Below are 23,975 nucleotides of genomic sequence, written 5' to 3'. Positions count from 1 at the left end.
GCAACAAAAACCTAAATGGAAAAAAGTCTAGGGCGTAATCCATTTTTGTCCAGCAATCCTCTCAGCACCACAATCATAATCTGAAAGATGGATGAGTGTAAATATCTCTTGAGCTCACTGTGCCTCTCATATGAACAACTCGTGTGGGGCTAAATTTGTCTCCTTGCAAAATAATATTCCCATCCAGCGATGGAGTCGCACACCGGATTGAAGCCATGTTTTCTTAACCTCGATGCAACCAAGAGTCATATACAAAATAAATATCAACCAATCCATAACATGAAAAAGCATTGAGATAAGAAGTTCTCTCTTAAGTCATGCAGATTGGTTTGCAAATCTGTGTTTATCTTATACATTATCAGCAGTGCTTATATGTGGTGTATTTGGTTTTCTCACTCGGGCATATGAAAAGTTTAATGTGTCTATGCAGGAGAAACTACTGTCCCAAAGGAACTATAGACGAACGGGATTCCCTTGCGCACAACCCCATAGTAGCGTGTGTGGTCATTTATCGCATCAGCTGACTGCTGGAGTACTGCACGAGTTGGAGAAAACGGCAGCGCATCTGCACGACGTGCAGAATACCAATCAGCTGTACTCGCAACCGCCCTCCCCTATCTGTGAAACCCATAGCAACTGACTCCGGAGAATCTCCTTGAATCTGATTAGACATCACCACATACCTGACAAAGATGTACAGGGTAGGTTCCCAGTATGACAACATACCCCACATAGTGCGTCAACCTGACAGGCTATTGGTCAATGTGTGTTAAAGAAACCGTATCATTTTATTGGCAATAACGGTTTATATAAATCAATATATAAATAATGTTTAATTCTGCACTGCCTGGATTTCGATTTTGTTATCCTCTTTGCGTGGCTTGTCAGATTTACCCAGATGTAGCCATTACATCGATGACCCCTCCAGTCACATTTGTCTAATACTTTCAAAGGATGCCACCTGCTGGTGTGACGTTTCTGCTCATGAGATGTCATGTGAATCATTATTATGCTCATCCAAAATGTATAAAAATCACAACAATTACAACAGTGTTTGCAAATGTACTCACCTGAATGCGTCACAGTGCTGCTGCTGTGGAGTTTTTACACGTGTCACATCGAGATTGAATGGATTCCAGTTTTCCTGTCGGATTTATTTGGAACATTGGTTTCTATCCCACAGGCAAAACAAAGCCATGATCTCTTTCTGTGGTCAGGAATATCTGATAAAGCAGATTACAAGAGAAACCATTCCAAGAGGCAATGTTTCTGGCTAAGCTTCTTAGTGAGACACAAAGGGACTGGGCCAGAAACGCTGTTATAAGAGAGCTGTCAGTGGGGGAAAACTGCACTTTCTTGGTAAACAAGACAACAGCTCCAGTGTTCTTTTGACAGGCGTTGTGTATTAAAAGTGCATTACATAAGTTACAGCTGCATAAGTATCGTGTGCTCGAACGGTTTCAGGATCATCTGTATTATGTGTAACGTTAACTTACAGTAATACAATGACATGGTCATATTAATTATCTACTTCGACACGTGTGAATGAATGATTATCACACACCGTATGGAATTTATAATGTCTATTTCGGTACTATAGTGAAGTTTTTAGTGTTTTGGTTGGCTTTGCATAAATGATATACAAAGTATTTCACGTGCTTCACACATGCAAGTGTTTAACTCAATAAAGATCATCCAACGACTGGATGAACTGTAATTTTCACCGTTTCACAAAATAAGCGCCAAACAATTAAGTTCATTAACAAATTTTTCTGAATAAACTATTTTGCGATTTATTAACAAGATTCGACTGAAACGAACACTATTCTAACTAGGCGCTTGAAATAAACTTTTTATTTATGTACATACTTTTCATTGCATTAAAAACAAATCATAAAGTATGACAGGGGTATTACATTAAAACCAGTAATGAAGTAAGTGGGACCAGAAACCTTTAGGTCTAGAACGCATTTTTAATTAATAGAAATCTTTGAAAGAAACAATATTATACACATCAGACAGACCATACAAAAAAACAACAACAAGTATTTCTCCTCTTTCCTATGGACAAATTCTACATAAAGAACGCACTTGATTTGTGCAGTTTTCTTTGACATGATGACGTAATTCCTATTTAAAAGGAGATTGGGTGAGACTATTTAAAGATACTAATAGCTAATAGGGTTGTAGTTAAAAATAACTTGCTTTAGTTTAAGAATTTTATGTTAAAATTAAAAATATGAGTTATAGGCCCTTTGTAGGCTATTAAAGGTGGTAACTTACATTATGTGAAATGGTGAAAAGAACTATATTTCAACACATATGCCTATTGTATAATCTCACCTGTATACATATTCTTACAAGATCTGTTCCTTGCACCGTAATCTTGGCTATAGACCGTTTCATGGGACGCACACGCGCCTGACCCCCAGTAAACTTCCGGTTTGTGTTTGGCTAGTGTCTAATAATTAAAAAACTCTATTTTATTTATCTTAATATTAATTTGTATTATTATTTTACTGTATAATAATTGTTTTAAATAAACAATTTGTTGAATGGGTCCTGTAGTTCTTACGCGTTAAACAAACCGAATGGAACAATGGTATCGCGGTCTCAAGTCAAAATATTGGAGAGACAAGTTTAGTCAAGTAACGCTGCTTCTTTATTTCTTTTGATAGTTATCAGAAACAATCTACAGGCACTTTATTGTTTGTGAATGTCCACCGGATGTTAATGCATGAATGTTTGAGATGGCTGAATATCAATCTTTGTTGTTTTCATATTCACTGACAACCTGATTTCTTCTTGTAGTAAATGAGTCCAGCAGCTGATATGATGATTTCCAGCACCAGACCAGAAACGCCGATAAATGTCTTATTTCTCTCAGACTTTAAGATAGAGGGCTCTATAGTGTACATACAGTATGTCGTTATATAAACATCCGTTTATGATGTTGCTTATCATTCTGTGTACACAAATCAATGACAATAAGGTAACTCTTTTCTCTCACCCCAGTCGTAGATCATGGGTTTACTGAAGCTGACGTGTTCCACCACACATGAGATCTTTTCTCCAGATTTGGGTACATACTCCAGGTGAGAGTGAATCTGATAGTACCAGTCTCCATTGGCCATTTCCATAGTGGTCACAGGTTTACCGTCTCTCAGCCAGTACACTTTGATTCGTTCAGGATAGAAGTCATAGACGCTGCACATCAACACGGATGGGTGTTTGTCCTGAGCCTGTTTCACTAAACTGAGCTTCACCTTTGGTTGCACTGAATCATGGAAAGCAATAAAGTCTCACATATTAATCTGCAGTCAATTTTAGCAAAAACTGAAAAGGAACTATGGAACTGTGAAAAGGACCTCTTAACAGCTTAGTCACGAATAAGCTGTTTCCAAGAATTGAGCATTAGGTTTGCAGTATGTATCCACCTTCATCTGCGGCAAAAAGTTGTCATTCTGGTTCCAAAGCTCTGAAGTGTTTACTCCAACTTCATTAAACCCTAAACACCTCCCCAGAGTGCTGTAGTACTTTATTTCTTCAGCCATATTGAAGCCAAATTACTGCACATACACCATATCACTGAGATCACGGGAACTGTAAAGACATCGATCCGCTATGTAATAATAATATCCGTTGGCTGGAAGACAGTATGAAGAGTGAAAAAAACAATGAAACAAAAAAAGCATTTATAAGCAAAACATTTGATCAAATATGAATTTAAATTGAAGTGTCTGGTTATACTTGCCTGTTCTAATAAAAGCTGATGTCACCAAAAGTAAGTGTAAGATCTGAACATTTGGCTGTGACATTTTATAGTCTTTGAAAGACTCTAAGCAGTTTTAGCATTCTTTGTTTTTTAAGATAAATATAAAAAATCTGACCATTTTTCAAAATATCTTCTTTTGTATATTGCAGAATTAAAAAAATCATACCGGTTTGGAATGACATGGGGGTGTGTAAATGAAGACAGAATATACATTTTCAGGTGAACTTTACCCATAATATTTCAATCAAATCATCTTCAAATTGACACCAAAGCATTGTGGGAAAAAAGGTAAAAAAGAAGTGAAAAGATCTTAGTATTCTCTCCATTGTGCTTTCCAGGGGAGGGAGGGGTGGAGTGAGCCCTTGGTTGCAATTCACAACCTCAGTGCTAGATGCTGCTAAAATGGTCCCTTAATGCAAATATGTCATCGACCTATTTTCATGTTTGTGTGTATTTCAACATCTCCCAAATTCTGCAAAGATTATGAATGAATAGAAAATGAAACAATATTTGTTTATATTTTATTTGTTTAATATTTAATATATAAATATTTACAGAAAGTGCTAAACATAATGTATTTGTTTGCATACATTAATAAACAACAGCAGACATACTTTAAAAAATACTATTCAATCTCACAAAATACGTGAGAATATCAAAAACAAATTATATTTGCAAAAAGAGATTAGATGTTTGATGACGTCCTTTATTGAAGAAGAAAATACCAGCAGTGACTCCCAGTAGCTCCAGAGTACAGAACACAGCTGGACCATTACTGGACAGAGCAACATCAACTTCTGAAGCCCACAAACACACGTTTATGATGTTTACAGTTTCGTGCATATGCCATAGAGTAGAAATCTAACGTCCATTGATTCTCACCCCAGGTTCTGGTTTCATATTTCTCTTCAAGAGCTTTATGATACACCGTGCAGCTGTTAATGTCTCCCTCCTCAGATGTGAACCTCAGAGTGGAGTAGACGTTGAAGGCACCTCCACTTTTCAGCCGATACTGACTTTGATTTATGTTCTCTGTCACATTCACATGGTTCTTAGTCCAGGTTATCGTGACAGGTGGCGGAAAGAGTCCAGTCACATGACAGATGAGGACATTCTTAACACCATGCACAACATCATCCTTGGAATAGATAGACGTCCCAGGTCTTGCTGGAAACAGAAAAACATGCAGAGTCATGCGGATGTATGCAGGGGGTGCAGCTTTACGTGATATGCAGTATAATTTCAACCGTTTTTTTGTTTGTTTTACCTGTTCGCTTCTTCGGGTTGTTATGAGCAAGTAGTTGAATCCAGGTTTAATTTGCAATGCTCTATTAAGTTCACACCAAGTTCATTAAAACAAGGAAAAGTGATTGGATCTGCAAAAACGGGGGCTGTCACTATTCCTTCATGTCTACTGAAATCCCATCACCTTCGAGACCATATGTAAAGTCTCGCTGCGTGTCAGAACACCCGGTGCATGTCCATATGTGGAACTAAAACAAATGTAATAGATATCATTATTCATAGAATCATGTTACTTGCGTTATGTAAAATGTTTACATTTTTCATTTGATTTCTAGTCAAGAATTCAAAATATTACACCACAATAAAAACCAAACAAACAACATCTAAACAAGAGAAATTGAAGCTGCTGTCATTACAAATAAGTGCAGGTAATATTTCTATGAGAATAATTGACTTACCTTGAGAGTCAATGCTGACAATAACTGTAAACATGAGAAGAAACACAAACAGCACCATTGTTGTTAGAAGCCAGGAAACATTTCTTATTGAAGCAATACTACAGTACTTACAGACCACACCCTGCTGGTGATGTAGAACAATGTTTTTTTTATCTTGCTCCTAAGGACCCCTATAAGAAGTGTTTTACTAAGGAATTTTTACACAAAATTGTAAAATGTATTTTGTTTTTATTACAAACATGTGTAATTCACTTTTCTAAGATAAAAATCATATAATTGCTGTAAACGATTCAGGACACGTAGAAGGCCACTTCAGAATAGTCCAATGTTTTGTTTGTTGTCCATTCTTTGGTGATTTTAGCTGTGTGTTTTGGGTCATTATCCTGTTGGAGGACCTGCGACTGACTCTGATACTGGGCAGTATGTTTCGCTCCAAAATGCCTTTATAGTCTTGAGATTTCATTGTGCCCTGAACAGATTCAAGTCATTCTGTGCTAGATGCAGCCCCAGAACATAACAGAGCCTCCTCCATGTTTCACTGTAGGTTTTCAGTTCTTTGAAAGCTTGATTTTTCTTCGTCTGTGAACATTGAGCTGATGTGATGGCCAAAAAGCTGCAGTTTTTACTCATCTGTCCAAAGGACATACTCCCAGAAGGATTGTGGCTTGTCAATATGAAAATTAGTAAGTTCCAGTGCCTTTTTTATTTTTTTCTTTCAAAAGTGGTATTTACTCAATTTTAACTCTTCATGCTAAAAGAACTTTACAGATCACTCAGAATCAATTCAGAATTGCTTTATTGCACAAATGACATTTTGGCTTGACCGGGAGTTCGTCAATATGTTACAGCAACCTATTTGATGTGAATGTCTGATGTTGAACATCTGCTATTTCTTCTTGCCTGGTTTGGGAGCTTTTTCAAGTCCTTGTACATATTTCCTTGGGATGTGATACTGATCTGTAACAAAAAAAGCTCAGTGATGTTAAAGAAAAAGATTGCAAATAGTGGAAGTTTTGTTGTGATGCATACCCAGAAGCAGTTTGCCAACATGTTGTATCTGATTTCCCTGGATCTGTAACAGGACTCTGTTTTTCACGCCTGGGGAATCCTGGAGGAAACAGCTGGCCTGGACCCGATGCTGCAGGGTGTCTGCTACCACAGCTGGGTCCAAACCGAATGCCTCCAGGTTTTTAACAATCGTGACCTTAGTAAACAGAAAAAAATTAATTGGTCTTAAATATGTGTATTTATATGCGTTAGACAGTTTATTTACACTCATGACCTTATGATGCCTTCATACCTTCTTATTAGAGCCCCTGGTGGCAACAGTAATGTCTATGGGTTCCACCTGACCTTTCTTAACCACAGGGTGCTGACCTGGCAACAGCACCTCATGGCATGCCTGCATTTTACTTAGTGTTCTGCACACACAGACAGTACCACTTTACAATCCGGTTCAATTCATTTACATTAAAATATTAATTTAAAAATTAATTAAAAAGATACTTAAGGCAATATTAATGATTTAAACTGAAGCAGGGATCAAGCCATATCTAGGGAGAAGTTATTCTTGACTTTCATCAGTAAGCAACCATGTAAAAAATACCCAAAACACATTGAAAACATTACTTACATTTCTTCAGATAAGATGAAGGTTTAGTATTAAGTTGCTCCCTTGTCTCAAAACCATATGTTAGCAATTGCACACATAGCTGGATTGGTACTGACTAATGGAAGCCTTTGGCATTATATACAGTAGAGAAATATACAGCATATTCCTCTTTATCTGTATTAACTCTTTCCCCACCAGCATTTTTTTTACATTTTCTTTCACTCAAATGTTTTAAACAAAAGCAACCGTATTTCTTCTTATCTTCATTTGTTCTTTTTTATCACCTCTTAAATGTGGGTAGGTTCCTTCAAAAATGAATAAATTTGATTAAACTTTGGATATTATTCGCTTTTTTGTCTAAGACTCCGCCCAGATTGGATTAAAAACTGATAAAATTTCTTACCCCAAAAACAGATCAAATATAAACGTTCTTTGATGTGTAGCAGTACCACCTGCTGTACAACAGTACAAACACAGATTGCCGATATAACAGGTATTTGGGGAACCGTTGGAATTTAAATGATGAGATAACTTGTCAATGGCAAGGAAAGAGTTAAGAAGCCTACAATGATATTGCTTGTAAAAACAATTCCATGAAATGTAAATGTCTTTGCACAGAAATAAAGCCTACCTGCTAATGAGATCATCCCATTTCAGATTTTCTACCTCCTGGTACTCAGATTTCTCCAGCAAGCAGTCACAAAGCGTAGGGTTTATATTAACATAACTGATGAACAAGAAGAAAACAACTCATTTCAATGCAACCCTTGAAAACTGAAACCATACTGTCCATTATACCCATGCAGAAATCCTATGTGTCATAGCAAAGCATTAAAAGTGAGTATCTATTTAGGAACTTACTTTTTGTTGGTTTCATGAACAAGTTCATTTTCCTTCACATAATCTGTGATAATATTCCTCACTTCACTTGCCTTCAGAGTCGCTCCCTTTCTGAAACACAAAAACACATGCTTAAAGGGGCTATTTCACATACATATCAAAACTTCCCCGTTTTTCTGACCTTCAAGGCATCCTGAATGCATATGACTTTCTTCTTGAAGTGTAATGCAGTCGAAATTATAAAACCACATATCATTTTACTTCCATGTGGTAGAATGTGAGTTAAAGGTTCTCGACTTTGTGAAGCTCCAAAAAGTTTCTCCATCGATCAAAGAACTGCTCGACATGGCTCTGTGGTCTTAACAAAGGTCTTCTTAAGGTGAATCGATGCATTTGTTTGAGAAATATCCATATGGACAGCCCCATTAATGTTGATTCATAGCTTCTGTTATCACTCGGCTTCATGTGAACCAGAGGCTTGCTTTTTTTATCGATGGATGCACTTTTTGGAGCTTTAAAAAGTCAACGCCCATTCAATTCCATTCTATGATACATGGTATTATAACTTATTTCTCGAGAAGAAAGTAATATTCAGTCAGGATGCTTTGAGGGTGAGTATAACATGGGGACATTTTGATTTGCCAGTAAAAAATCCCTTTAAACTTCAACACAAACGCTAAAATCGGACAAAATACAATTTCCTCTCATTTACTTTTTATGGGCATCCTGAAAGAGAGGCTCCATGCGTGCCGTGACCCCATACAGGGGCGTGATTTCAGGGGGCTGGAACGGGACCTCACAAGCACCACCCTCCCCCACAGAGTCATTCTCTTGCCCACAATCTTCTGGGATGCTGAAGGAGCATAACCTGGAAAAATGTATCGAGTAATGCTCAAGTGAAGCTCTTGGTATGGTTATAATTGCTTGTAATAAATGGTAAACTGTATGAATGACATACGGGCCTTGCAATAAATATAAAATTGTATCAATGACATGTTATTAGTTAAACAGAGAGTACTGCATACTCAGGGTTCCTCCAGTCAACTTCTACAATGCTCTCCACACCTTTTTTCAACTCCTTCACCTGAATCAGACTGTGATCTCGCTGCATGCACTGCAGAAACTTAGAGAGCTGGAGAGCATCGGCAAAGAGAGAGCAAAATGTTGAGACCTGAAAATAATCTGAAACGGACTGAAACACGAAGTATGTGATAACAGTACCTTTTTATAACTGGATTTCCTGATGTCAACTTGCTTTCCTTTAGGACTGTGGGAAAGAGTTAACAACAAAAAGTAGAGAACACGCCAAGAACAAAATCTCCAGAAAGTTTGGGGCATACCAACATTAAATTATGCATTTCCATTTGGTTTCATGGGTTTTATTGCTCTGATACAAATTAGGCTAAAATAAAGTATTTTTCAGGTTATACACATAAAAAAACAGAAGATGCCTTTGCAGAAAAATTTGATTTAAACTAAACGGTGGGGTGAACTCCATGCACCTCACATCTCCTTATGTGGTCTTTGATACGTCACATCTCCTTATGTGGTCTTTGATACGTCAGGGTTACAACAAATCATGTTTGCCTAAGAAGACTAGCATAGCAGCTTTTCTAAAAGCAAAATCAAATCAAATCTGACCTCATTGACCTCCTTAATGAATATTTCTAGTATCTTTGTGCATGGTTTTAGGAATAATATACAAAGTAAAAACAAAAATATCCAATCACTTACATTTTAAAAAAGTCCTTAAATTGGCATAAAAATATGTGGATACAATCCCAGTTTCTAACTTTAAAAGGTAATTATTAAATGGACAATTACCAGCAGGATGCAATATGGTTGCGCAGAAATGTGCTGGTCAGCAGAGGGAGCTCTGACTTTTTTACTTTAGCCTTAAGCGCATGAAGAAAGCACTGGAGCAATAATGCATCCATCTGCTCTGTAAAGACAGACATAAATGTTAACATATATGATAGATGTGAAACAGTAAATCCATGTACAGTCAAGAATCTCACCTTGCGGAGATCTAGAGTCGTTATTATCTTCATCAATGTCTTCTCCCTCTACATTCTCAACGGGTTCTTTGTCCTTCAACGCCTCAGAGTCCTGATCTGCCAGTCTCAAATACCGCATGCCCTGACAAGATGTTTCCTCTGCATTTAGTTCAGGGTTGTCCTGTCCATCACTCACCTGCCCCTCTGCTTTCATCCCCTCCTCACATTCCTCTGTCTCAACCTGTGCTGAAGAGTTTGTGAATGGTATAACTGGGGGATTTGTCTTATCCCCAAATGCCCTGCAGGAATTTGAGAAAGAAGGAAGTCGAACTGAGATCCTTGAGTCTTTGTTAGAGTGTCTACTACACACCCCATAAAGCATTTTAAATTTCAGTGGCATTTTGTTTTTAAGAATATATAGTGAAAGACAAAGCTCACCAAAGCTGGTCCATGTATGTGTGCAAAACATTCACTCCTTTCCCCTTCATTCCACTGTTCCTCATCTCACCACTCGACATGGCAGCTGTACCAACAGCAACTGGCGCCCTGTAACAGAGAAAAGTCACATGGTATAAAGACATGCTATGTTTATTATTGTATATATTTTTTTATTCTATAAACATTGATCCAAAAGCACTTTTGGTTTTCATTTCATTATTATTTGTTTTTATAGATACATATAGTTAAATCATCAAAATATTTTGTTTTCATTAAACATGTTCTGTTGGTTGTATTTTCTTCAATAGTTTGTGGTCTTTAAAAACTGAAACAGCAAGTTATTTGGGATAAACGTTGGACCAGCTTTGTTAACATCTTCAGAAGTGGTCAACATAAATTTTTTATTTTATGATCTGATGCACAAATTAAACGGAAATGTGTATGTCGGAGTGAAATTTGGTACCTGTTCATCACAAGATTGACAGCACAGCAGTCTCCTTGATATACATCAGGAAGGCCACTAGCAAGTACCACTACACCCGGCAACATAAGATCTGCAGAAGGAGACGAATCACTCAGACACACATTCTATAGGACACAAAATACCAAAATAAAATATGCTGACCTGCTCCACCAGCTAACTTCTGCAGGACAGGTGGCCATGTGGTGAACGCTGGGAGCATGGCAGGATATCGCCATAGTGTGTACACTGACAACAACACATACAATGAGAAACCAAAACAGCATTTAGAATGAAACAATGGACACAAGAACTAAGCAAACAGACTCACCTGTGGGGAAAAGGTGTTTCCCCATCTGAAAGAAAATTGGATTTTTATGGAGGACGTACAGAGTTGTTGCATCTCCCTTGTGTGCATATATCTTCACAATATTCAGCTCTTCTTTATTTGGGACAAGATCATTGAGATCCTCCCCTGACAGCGAAGGAAAAGCAGTGGAGATATCTACTCTGAGCTTCCTCCTGTATGACGGATTAGAATGACATGAAAATAAAGGAAATTATATAATTTCCAATTTCTATAAGTAATCCGAGTTTATTATTCAAACTAAATAAATCCAAACAATATAAAACCAATAAAATTGTCTAAAGAAAGGCCATGAAATCATTCTTTTGTAAGGCACTTCTTGTAACAGTACGTTTACCTGATCTTACACAAAAAAACAACAACACACATAATATATAACATAAAATATATAACACTTATGTACAAAGGTCTGAATCTGGACCACTGCACAGTACATGTGCATGAATTAAGCTTCGATCTCTTTCCTTAAGATATTTCATTTCCGAGTTAACAACTACAAACCAGGCAGTCAAGCAGTTTTAACTCAGCAACAACAATCTAACTAAGTTACCTGTCAGATCCCTTGATAGCCGTGTTAGATTTCACACGAAACGCTTTTGCAAACATGCTGATATTCCAGTAACAACGTGTGTACAAGACGCTGTTTCAAACAAGTCTAAAGATGTGCTGCTGTGCACCTTTCTATGTTATAAAAATGACATGATACGAATAGATAAATAAACTCTAACGCTGTGAGCGGCATGTAGGTGCCGCGTTTAAACATGACCGGGTGGAAACACCGGTGCCGGTCGAAGGGACCGCAACACTGTTGCTTGAACACATTTTGACATGAATATTGCATGTTTCGTGTTTGTTGTTGTGTCATAGAGAAGAGTTTATATTAATGTTTTTTGTCAAAAGAAGCAGTTGATAAAAGGTCGTTACAACAACGATAATTTGTTATTTTTCTTGGTGTTACAATAATATCATCATTTAATTGAATGAAATAAATAATAGCTACTTTTACTCACTGGTATATTATTTAAAATACGTTTTATTTTAAGATACATTTTCCCCAAAATTACTTAAGTGGACCTATCCATGGTAAATTATTCATGTGTTTTTGTGCATTGGGGTAAGATGCATTGCTCTCAAATAAATCCGGTGGTAAACCACGTGTCATGTTACGTTTAAGTTAAAAGCAAAAACCAGCCTATATATAATATATAAATAGATCACATCGAAGCCATGTCATACTGCATACAGCCTTTAAATGAAATATGAAGAGCCATAGATGCATGTCTAGCAAATTCCAGCCCTGTTAATTGGACCCTTTTAAAATCCGTTAAGCGGCTCTAAAGACGTGTTTTCCGATGCATGGAAACACACAAGCACTCCATCAATATGTTAGATGATACAGAAAGTCAAAATGATTCAGCCATTTCCGATGAGAAGTTAGAGATTCAGCGTCAGCAGATGGACAGCGCGACTCAAGAGTCTCCGCCGCCGAACGCCGCAGCGAAGATAAAGAAGAGCGTCATCACAGAAGAGTACAGGCTTACGGGACAGGTGCTCGGGTTAGGCATCAACGGCAAAGTCTATGCGATTTTACAGAAGAAAAGTGGCCAGAAATATGCTTTAAAGGTATTTATTTCTTCAAGGTTTAAACGCAACGTTAATACATTAAGAAATCTCTATACGCACATATCTTTTCTTGTTTTCTTTAAGTGAGCATGGGGTTTAAAAGTGACAGTCATGGCTTTTGGAAGGGAAGGGGAGGGGAGCAGTCTGGCATTCCTGGAAGTTAACCGGGTGATTGTTAACTCTAAACTTGACATCTGTTGTTGCTTTCTCAATGTAAACTAAGGTTAAACCTTAAGGTGAACTTATTACCCTAACCTTGCTGTTGGGCTGAGTAAAACAAATCTAATCTAGTGTATTTGTATAGTGCATTTCAAAACACAAACCAACATAATGATGCAGCTTGCTTGTGATACTATATTCATATATATTAATGTGCAGGGAACCCACTAGGTCAATCCATTTTATTCATCCAGATTTAGAATTTTACCACTAATCCTGGAGTGATGTTTCCCTAAACCTGTCTCTGTCACTATCTTCCATTAAAATGACTTCGCAGGATGTTTGATCATCATCAGGATCAGAACCAAAATCGCCTTTACTTGCCAAAACATGTTTGTTGCTGGAATTTACAGTAGTGCATTGGAATCTGAAAACGCAGAAGAAGCGTTAAAGAAGAGAGTTTATTTAGAGCGCCCAACCTGTAAGAACTGGGCACAGTTACACTGTTTAAGGAGTACTCGTAATTTTCACATAATTTATTGATCCTCATGCCCATTCAAAACCGGTATATGGCTTTCTCTTTTGCTGAGCACAGAATAACAAATTCTAAGAAATGTGTCCATTCAATGATCTGTGGGGTTTGTTTACCAACGTTCTTGAAAATATATATTTTTTGTGTATGGCAGAAGAAAGAAACTCTCACATCGCTCTCCTCTCTTTCTCATGCTCTCTCTGTGTCCTTTCGTGTAAATGCACAATTACATTACATTGATTCATGTAGACCGTCTAAAAGGGTTTTATTTGATTTGTGTGCTCTTGTTCACCCACTCTCAGATGCTGCAGGACACCCCTAAAGCAAGAGGAGAAGTAGAGCTTCACTGCAGGGCATCGGCCAGTCCTTGTATTGTAGAAATTGCAGATGTCTTTAAGAATTTCTACCAAGGAAAAAAGTGTTTGCTTCTCATCATGGAGTGGTAAAACTTTATTTAACCTCTCACTACCACCCATTGTAATTTGTTGTTAGCCATCTTGTTTTGTAGTTTTTAGTGCTGTCCTTTCTCATCTTTGTCTTGTATTCTCCTGATTAATCTGTTTGTTTATATATTAAATTTCTTGTTGTTGTCTGTGTGTTCCCTGTGTTCTGAATGCTTATAGTGATGTGATGTGTAGCCTGTGGTGTTTTTAGTAAAGAGTAACCATAATATGCTATTCTTTCACTGCATTCATCTAATTTAAACCATGTTTTTTTCTAGTAAACTTTAATTAACGTGTATTACATTCATGACAACATTGTAACTGCATTTTTCAATTATTTTATTTTTTAAACAGTATGGAGGGAGGAGAACTCTTTCGCCGCATACAGGAGCATGGTGATCAAGGTTTTACTGAAAGAGGTACAGCTCACTTCACTATTATCTTTCATCCTTGATTTTATATTTGTGTGTTTATTATGTCTTCAACTAATTTAAAAAATTGTTTTCCACCAAGTGTAGAAGCCTCTGAAATAATGAGGAGCATTGGAGAAGCTGTTGAGTTTCTGCATGGTATTAACATTGCACACAGAGACCTCAAGGTGAGCTATACTGTACATCTTACATTAGGAAACAGTTTCTTCACAATCGTGAAGAAACCAGGCATTGCTTGGCAGGCAACGCAGCAGATCAGTTGAGAGTTTTATTGAAAAGCATCACAAAGAGACATGAAACCAAATAATCCAAGACAACACCGAGAACATGATTCAGATGCAAAGGCCGTTTCTCAATTCCAAGAAAGCAAATAACAGACTTGTGTTCTCGTGGAGACCGGTCTTGCATGGCAGCCTCGGCAGAACGAACTCGGCCACAATGACTTCTGGTACTTCCAGTGGGTTCGGTATGAGCAAGATCCTTGATCTTGAGTATTGGAACCGGACTTTGACGGTTTATGATGACAGAGACCCAGAACATGAGGATGAAAGATTGCTGAAGAACGCATATTGAAAAACAGCCAACAACTGACAAAGAACAAAGGAACACTAGCAATGTGTCTGAAACCTCTCCCTCGTTCACTCGTTCACTGTTGCCTTATAGCGAATTACTTTTGAGTCCACTATATGGGGAAGAAGTGAATGAAATTGAGCGACTGATTTCAGACACTGATGTACAGTATATACCCCTGTATCTGACAGTTCTGTCGCATGGTTATTTATCAAGTTTAAAAGAATTGTTCACTTTCAACATACATTTTTGTGATAATTTACTCACTCCTGTAGTCATCCAAGATGTTTATGTATTTTTTTCTTTAGTCGAAAAGAAATTTAGTTTTTTGATGAAAATATTCCAGGATTATTCTACATATAGTGAACTTCAATAGACTCCAAACGTCAAAATTACAGTTTCAGTGCAGCTTTAAATGGCTTTAAACGATACCAGACGATGAATAAGGGTTTTATCTAGAGAAACGATCGGTCATTTTCCAAAAATAAAAATGTATATGCTTTATAAACACAAATGCCTGCCTTGCTATCTTCTGCAAAGCGCGTGCACGACTTCACGTAAAAAATTATTACGTTGAAAACGTCACGCTTGATGATGGTAGGGCAGAGCGAAAAAATCCATCTCATCTTCTCCTCCAAGTTCAAAATCGTCCGACATCGTTGTTTTATCTAAATTACTGATTGTTTCACTAGATAAGAACCTTATTCATTGTCTGGTATCGTTTAAAGCACTTTGAAGCCGCACTGAAACTGTAATTTTGACCTTCAACCGTTTGGAGTCCATTGAAGTCAACTATATAGAGAATAATCCTGGAATGTTTTCATCAAATATGTTAATTTCTTTTCAATATAAGAAAAAAATAGATAAACATCCTGGATGACAACAGGGGTGAGTAAATTATAATGAAGATGTATTTTGAAAGTGAACAATTGCTTTAATAAATAATTTTATACATTTGAAATAAAACACCACTGTTTAACGTGTCATTTAATCTGTTCTTTAAAAGTATAAAATAACTGTCATGAGCGAGTGTGCATGTACTCTAAATCAGAGTGCGTTGTGGGTAAAAAAGAGTAAACGAATGTAGAGAATGAAGTAGTTCACTCAGGTTTCGGACACCACTACAAAATGGCGGACACCCGATATAGTGCACTATCTAGGAGATAGGGAGGGGTTTCAGACACAGCTTAGTACTTATATACACTGAGAACCAGAGGCGTTGAGAGAGAGAGAGAGAGTCGCGTCAACTCTGTTGACTCCAATGGAACAGGTTTTTTTAGCATAAAAACAAACTAATTCTCATTCTGAATTAACATTCATTCTTTTCTAACCAATAGCCAGAGAATTTGCTATATGCATCGAAGCACCCTGATGCCCAGCTCAAGCTCACAGACTTTGGATTTGCCAAAGAAACCACAACTAACAAATGCTTGACAACCCCATGCTACACACCTTACTATGTGGGTAAGTAGGCAAGTCACAGTCGCTGAATTTCCTAAGTTTTATGATTCAACATAGTTACAAATATTTTTTGTAATTTTAAGCCCCAGAGGTGCTTGGTCCAGAGAAATATGATAAGTCATGCGATATGTGGTCATTAGGAGTCATCATGTACCTTCTGTGAGTGCAAACATTCACCATGACACGACTGCACCACATTTTTATGTGGTTTATCAATCATTATTTTTCTGCTTCTCATGGTAGGTTATGTGGATATCCACCTTTCTACTCAAACCATGGTTTAACAATCTCCCCAGGAATGAGATCTCGCATAAGGAACGGCCAGTATGAATTTTCCAAGCCTGAATGGTCAGCAGTGTCAGAGGAAGGTGATTTTAAGGATGTTTTGTTATTGTTGTGTTAAACATCATTATCGCTCACAAACGTCATTATTAAAAATCATTATGTTGCCTACAATTCATATCACTGTTATCACTGTTCACATCAACTTACAGCCAAGCAGCTCATTCGCCAGTTATTGAAAACTGATCCAACGGAGAGAATGACCATCACTGAGTTCATGAAACATTCTTGGATTAATGTGAGGATTATAATGTCACTCAGCATAATTCTTGACAAAATATATCTGGATGTCTAATTTTTTCTGCATATGTACAGAAATCACTTACTGTCCCTCAGACGCATTTACACACAAGTCAAGTTCTTAAAGAAGAGAGTCATGTGTGGGAACAGGTCAAGGTAAATCGAAAAGAACATTAAAGTATTTAAAAAAAAACACATTTATTTGGTCAGTATGGTGTCTATCAGCATAATATGAGAAGTGTCATACATGACAAACTTTTGTTGGTAAATCTGGTGTGTTAATCTACAGGAGGAGATGACTAATGCCCTGGCAACCATAAGAGTGGACTATGAACAAATAAAGATCAAAGAGATCAAAGACTCATCCAATCCTCTTCTGGCAAAGAGAAGAAAGAGAACGACAATGACAACCACAAAAGAGGCAGCATAACCATGACAAAGAAATGTTGTTTCATTGCGCAATCTGAAAGATCAGATGTTTTGAATATGAAAACATTTAGCCTTTTGATGATTTGTTGTTTATCATTCAAGGTCTGCCCTAAATTTAGTTATTACACGGCTTGTTGGAATGCTTGATTCTAATTGGCCAGTTGAGTCATTTGCAGGTTCTTTATTTCCCAGATAACAACCACTCAAAAAACTAACAACACACCCGGATGCAGCAAATCCTTTTGACTGTTTTTTTTTTTTGACAAAGGAAATGTAAATGTATCTTTTAATAACATATGACATTATATTTACAAATTATTAAACCAAATTGCCTGTTCGTGACATCTGACCGTCTATACCTTAAAATCGTAAACAGCTTTTCCTCGCAGAAGGTCTGCATTTGGTCAAATTTAGCTAATGAAATATTTCTAATTCACATTTCGTGTCCAATATTTTTCTCATGTGGCAAGTAGCCGTGTAATAATGTACAAGCTTCCGGCTGTTATTGTGAAATAAGCCCCTTCAAATGTGATATATACCCTCCCTATCACACTGCCGGGGCTTATTTCTGCGATAACATCCGGCTGCCTCTACATTACCCCTAATTTATAGCATAGAATAATGTATTTGTCTTGAGAGATACATGTTGAAATATTGCCTCTGGAAACCTTGAAGTCTCTCAGGATTTTTCTATACTGAATAAACTGTGTGTTTATTGATTGTCCATGTATATATTTATTGCCCGAATGTTGCTCAAGAATAACATATACTGTATACATAATTTTTCGCTTTTGATTGAAAGTTGGGTAATGCTTTAGATTACTGCCCACAATGTACCGCAGTATTGAACGTTTGGATAAAAGCGTCTGCCAGATGCATCAAAGCATTACAATCTCGACAACAAATGCTTTATATTGATTACCCAACAATAGTCGTGTAATGTTTGCTCTGTACTAGAGCTTTACATCACCACACTATAGACTACAACATGCTTACCAATTGCATGAATGAATGCATTAACCCTAATGGTCTTAGGTCTGCATTCAATACGTATATGTTTGCACATTTCCTCATGACACATGAATGAGGAAAGGAAATAATAATTTCCTCCATGTGGGTATTTTCCACATTCTGCCACTATGATGTCATTTATAAAACCTACTTAGATGTTTTTTCTGATAATTGTAGCTTTATTCCTGGAATGATACAGCAGTAAGATTTACACCTTCGATTTATCAAGCACTTTAAAACAAAATGGGTTTCTAATAGTGAGCCTTTAATAGCTTGCCTTTTTCTCGGTCATATTTATTTACAGTTATATCCACAGATTTGATTTATTTTCCTGTTAAAACTCTAATTTTATCATGCATTCTGCTTCTTTTAATAATAAAGAGAAATGGACTCACACACTTATCCTGTGTTAGATAATGATAGGGCAGGGGTCCCGACCTGACAGAATGTATGAAGTAGGGCTGTTAAAATGCAGATGTTTTACCTTCACACACATGGCACTTATACTCACACAGCCTTGGGCCAAAACACAGGAAAACATGTAAGTGTGTGGAATTAGACAAAGGTTCACTGTATACAGTAGGCTGTACAGTGAAGACATCGGTGCTGTCCAACTGGTTTACTGGCCTGAGATCGATAAATGAACACAAGCTAAGGAGACATATAAGGTAGGGTTTTATATGCATGTGGATTTATGTGTCTCACATTTAGAGGGTGAATATAGTCAAATGTTGAATGCATGTGGAATTCATTTAAGGAACGCAAAGTCTGTGTGCTTTGATATGTAATTTATTCGGTTCATTTTATAGTCCTGATTCTTAAAAGCAGCTGGGAAATGTGGCCAATATATAGCATATTTTACACTTTCCTCACATTTCCAGTATTTTCCTCAGTGACAGAGACACAATAAGGACAGGGACTGCTAAAAAAGTATCTAAATCCTTTTTTATCATAAAAGCAAATATGTTTACGTAAATTAAACATATGATTTAAAGGTACAGATTTGTTGTACTTACCTTGAAAGCCTTTCGTCTTTTTTTGTTTAGCAACAAATATTTCTTTCTTTTTGATTATATATCAGATTTGTTTGTTTTAATAGGCAGTTATTTAATTGAAACATACTTATGTGTAACTACAATTAAGGAAAAATGGAATTTGTTAATTTTGTTAGTTTTCTAAGGATGTTTATTTCTCAATTATATTACATTTATTTTTAGAAATGTTGCATCATATTCATTATTCATCCATTATTCATTTCATCAGATTATTAATTAAGAAACAATAGCTTTTTATGATTCTGAAATTATATTTTAATGTCTTTTGAAGAAATCATTTATCCATCAATATGACACAATCTATTAGTAAAAGTAGATTAAGTCAATTTAAACAGTGATAAAATGAAGACAGATTTTTGAAACTTTTCCAAAGAAGTGACGTTGTTGCCAGCACTGAGAGCTGAATGAATCAATCTTCATATCTCTAACACACCCTCGAGCAAAACACTGTTTTCTCAGCTTAGAAACAAAGGACATAAAGAAAAATACATACTTGCCCAGACCTGAGAGAATGTGTATGATAGCTAGATATATAAATGGTAACTGGTGTCTGGATAATATAAACTTTGCACCTGTTTTTGGGTATAGGCCTATAGTTCTTCGTACAAAGAAATTCATAAAATGTTAAGTCTCCTATCAAATACAAAGGGGTCCAAAAAGTAAAAAAATGATTTAAAATAGTTTAAATAAACAAAAAAGTTTAAAATAAAGGAATGTTGTGAAATGCTGTAAAATGAAGGTGATATGTTAAAATTGCTTTGTTTCTAGGTTCAATGCATGCAAAAAAAGGTTTACCCATTTTAACTCTGAGTTAGTGTCTGATTTTCTTGCCTCCATTGAAGAACACGTTACCTTTAAGGCGGGAACATTCTCAAATTATACTGGATAACATCATCACGCTTTGCTCAAACTTGTGGAGCTCATGACAGCTTAAGTGCATGCTGTCATTTTAACAAAAGAGGGACATTCCAAAAAAAGCTAAGAAAAGCTTAACTTTGTCAATTATTATCAATCTGTCAAGTTTTAACTTCAAATGTATTGTAATGCATATTTAGTTATAAAAGACTGCAAAAGATATTGAAAAAGATGAGTTCACTATATTTCTTTTCTGTAGTGACAATGAGAGGCTGGATAGTGCTGTTGTTGCTGGCAAAGCTTGTCAATATATCCACGACACAATCAAGCAGCTCCCTGACCTGGTTAAGTTACCTACGCAACCGGGCCTACAGTCACGGTTACGGCCGAAGTCACAGTCAGGCCTCTCTGAATGCAGAGTCTTCCCAGCTTGAGTGTCCTTTGGAGTGTGACTGCCCTTCGATGTACCGCTATGCCATGTACTGCAACAACCGCAACCTACAGCACGTGCCTTTCATCCCATCTCGCATCAAATACGTCTACCTTCAAAATAACCAAATCACGGGCATCACCAATGGGGTGTTCGACAATGCCCCGAATTTAACTTGGATCAGCCTCCACTCGAATAAACTGAGTTCCGACAAGATCAGTGACAAAGTCTTTGCCAAACTGACGAACCTAGAGCGTCTCTTTTTACACAACAACAACCTCAGCCGTTTTCCAAAAGGTTTGCCGCTCTCCCTGCGTATGTTATACATGAACCACAACAATATCTCTGTGGTGCCAGCTGACTCCTTTCATGGCATGAGCAACCTGGTGGCCCTGCATTTCCAAATGAATCCCATTGAAGATCTTGGCAATGCCCTTGATAGGCTACCATCCTTGACAGTTCTAGACTTGCGTGGGAACAGACTGAGGAAGATTCCAGAACGTCTACCTCTAAAGTTAAGTCAACTCTACCTAGACTACAACCATATATCAAGCTTGCCTGCTGGCTTTCTGAACGACCGACCTGAGCTGCGCTTTGTACGGCTGTCGCATAACCAGCTCACCAATGGTGGAATACCAGCCAATGTTTTCAATGTCAGCACACTTGTGGAACTCGATTTGTCCTTCAACAAGTTGGAGAGGATTCCCACTATCAGCACCAGTCTAGAGAATCTCTATCTACAGGCCAACAAGATCAAAGGTAATGTTAAACAACTTTCCCTTTCGATAAATTCAGAGTATGCATGAAAGGAGTTGCGTGCATATAAAGACAATCTATATTAACAATAAAAATAATATACAGAAAAGTATGTATGTGCAATAAAAACATGCACAATAGTGATAATGTCTTAATATTGCTGTGACAATAAGTGTTGTTTCTTTTTAATTAGCTCTCTTTACACATTTAGTAGGGGTCCCTGCTCCATGCATCTCTCATCTAAGGGGTCCTTGCCCCGAAAAACGTTGAAGTCTCCTGTTATAGCCCATGAAACCTTGTATCTCTTTATTTTGTGATGTCAATTTTTTGGGAGAAAAAAAATTATTATTAGTCACATTTTATGTTTTTCACTGGGTTTAACAAATATCCAACCGACAGAAAGTGTTAAATTAAATTAAATTGGCTAATTAAATTAAATTGACATTCTGGACAGTACTAAGTTGCTTTAACTAATAAGTAAAGTAAGTTATGGCTTGTAAAGCCAATTTATTTGTAATTACGATTTTAAGCCAATCACTAAAATGATTTTGTAATAATGTATTTGAAAACAATATTTTACAAACTGAATATTCATATCCATGGGGAAAGCCTAAGGCTTTGTTAAAATGTATTCACCCATAAATAAAATTCTGTTATGATGTAGCCTACACCCCAGCTTGTTATTTCAAACCTGTATGACTTTCTTTCTTCTGCAGAAAACAAAAGACATTTTAAAGAATGTTGGTAACCGAACAGCAGAGACATCTATTGCCCTTTTTTGTATCCATACAATAGAATTGAATGGGTGCCACCGAAGTCGGGTTACCAACTTTCTTCAAAATATCTTCTTTTGTGTTGTGCAAAATAAAGAACCTTCAACGTCATGGTTTTGACAGAAGCAGTTTTTACCCTGCTTGATAAGTGCATCTGATTGGGCTAGTTTCACAAGATGGTGCCGGTGACGCAAGAGTCATATACACCATCAGGTTGTTTTGGCTTAATGAAGCATTCAGCAATGTGAAGAGGATCAACTATATCTACGCTGATATATTATTCTCTACCTTGTTATCTTAAAAACTAAAAAAATTGCTGGTCAAAATTCCTCCCTTTCCCATAAAGTGTTAGTGTTATACTACTCAAACATACCCTCCGAGTCTGGCGTCCCAAAAGCTCACCATCGCCATCTTATACAACTAGCAAATAACGCATGATTTTTCTGCATTTCTCAGAATTTTCGTTGAGCAGTTTCTGCAGAGTTGTGGACAGGAACAATTATTCCAATCTTCGTGTACTGCGGCTGGATGCCAACAAAATAAGCCCTCAGGACATCCCCACTGAAGCTGCACTCTGTCTGCGTCTGGCTTCCAACATTGATGTGTAGACCTGGGATATACTGCTGTCAAATTTGAATCACAACCCGTGTCAAACATGCTTTTACCATGATTATGCTTATCCCACAATATGCAAATGGCCGTTCAAACAATGTGGCATATGAAAGGACATGTTCAAAAAATTACTCTAATGTCCCCCTTGGTGTTTTCTTGTGGAATGTTAAAAGACAAATCAGGCACATTTATAACATTTAACGCCTATTTCTATTTAAGAAATACATGGTTATAAAGTTTAAAAAAAATCTTTATATATTCATTTTATTTTGTATATATACAAAATTTGTGAGAATGCAGTAACATTTAATGATTATTTGCATGAGATGAAAGTGTATATCAAGCAATAAGTGGCGTATGACTATATTTTAAATGCTAATTCAAATGTCCTTCTGTAGTCATTGTGATCATAGGATTGTTTTAGAAGATTAACATTCTCTTTCTTTAAATACTAAAACATAAAATAAAAAATTATGATGTGTCTTTAGTAAATGTATTGGTCAGCTAATGGTGTGGGTTGGGAAAAATATTTTCTTGAAAATTACTGAGATGGAATGTATATGTATAATACTGAAATTATAGATTTTTGTTTTGAATGGATGATAATGTAAGTCCCTAAAACTAAGGGAACATTTTCACGATCTAGGGTACACCATTTCTCACAAATCAATGAAAGAATTGCAATGAAAAATGCAATAAAGAAATAAGAAAATGTTTTTGAAGCATGGGGAAATCATTTGGTTGTCTTTTAGCAGTCAATAGATCAGTGATCTATGTGCAGTTATCCCATTCATAGCCTATTCATTTGGTTTTATAAACAAAGTTGACCTTCTGTGAGTGCTCATAGGGGAGCTGGCGCCACTTGGGCAAGAAGAGAGTTTGTCACAAACTGCCCAAAGAGACTGATCAAATGTAAACATGACATAAACACCATCTTTCACCATGATCGTATCAAAGATATAAAAAAATATCTCGTATTTCGCAAAGGTTGAAATGTTTGTTATTTCGCGTCACATGCGATGATGTAAAGTTATTGTGTGCCGCTGCTCTAGTTCAATCCC

General features: G+C 36.8%; 3 protein-coding genes across 4 annotated transcripts; 2 read left to right on the top strand and 1 right to left on the bottom strand.

Moving 5' to 3' along the window:
- Positions 1 to 5,690: 5,690 nt before the first annotated feature.
- eif2d (eukaryotic translation initiation factor 2D) lies at positions 5,691 to 11,979 on the bottom strand. 2 transcript variants are annotated; one of them, XM_079467710.1, is made up of 15 exons: positions 11,743 to 11,979; positions 11,157 to 11,347; positions 10,991 to 11,074; positions 10,829 to 10,919; positions 10,366 to 10,473; positions 9,949 to 10,226; positions 9,755 to 9,872; positions 9,152 to 9,197; positions 8,956 to 9,062; positions 8,643 to 8,798; positions 7,952 to 8,041; positions 7,722 to 7,817; positions 6,779 to 6,899; positions 6,508 to 6,682; positions 5,691 to 6,435 (listed from the first exon to the last, which is right to left on the bottom strand). In XM_079467710.1, the coding sequence occupies exons 1-15, from the start codon at positions 11,796 to 11,798 to the stop codon at positions 6,365 to 6,367; spliced, it is 1,788 nt and encodes a 595-aa protein (XP_079323836.1). In that variant the 5' UTR covers positions 11,799 to 11,979; the 3' UTR covers positions 5,691 to 6,364. The 2 variants fall into 2 exon arrangements, 1 of the variants encoding a protein (XP_079323836.1); XR_013787307.1 differs by having other exon boundaries at positions 6,259 to 6,435; positions 6,779 to 7,545.
- Positions 11,980 to 12,483: 504 nt separating this feature from the next.
- On the top strand, positions 12,484 to 18,145 carry mapkapk2b (MAPK activated protein kinase 2b). Its single transcript, XM_079466638.1, has 10 exons — positions 12,484 to 12,815; positions 13,809 to 13,948; positions 14,304 to 14,368; positions 14,468 to 14,547; positions 16,288 to 16,414; positions 16,495 to 16,570; positions 16,655 to 16,779; positions 16,906 to 16,991; positions 17,069 to 17,149; positions 17,283 to 18,145. The coding sequence occupies exons 1-10, from the start codon at positions 12,549 to 12,551 to the stop codon at positions 17,421 to 17,423; spliced, it is 1,188 nt and encodes a 395-aa protein (XP_079322764.1). The 5' UTR covers positions 12,484 to 12,548; the 3' UTR covers positions 17,424 to 18,145.
- Positions 18,146 to 20,607: 2,462 nt separating this feature from the next.
- fmodb (fibromodulin b) lies at positions 20,608 to 22,910 on the top strand (the record flags this gene model as incomplete). The annotated part of the gene is made up of 2 exons (XM_079468188.1): positions 20,608 to 21,532; positions 22,759 to 22,910. 2 exons carry the CDS (start codon positions 20,608 to 20,610, stop codon positions 22,908 to 22,910), a joined length of 1,077 nt encoding a protein of 358 aa, XP_079324314.1.
- Between the last annotated feature and the right edge of the window lie 1,065 nt (positions 22,911 to 23,975).

This window comes from Barbatula barbatula, assembly GCF_947034865.1.
Source record: "Barbatula barbatula genome assembly, chromosome: 11".
NCBI classification, from domain to species: domain Eukaryota; kingdom Metazoa; phylum Chordata; class Actinopteri; order Cypriniformes; family Nemacheilidae; genus Barbatula; species Barbatula barbatula.
This window is presented reverse-complemented; position numbering and strand designations above follow the sequence as displayed.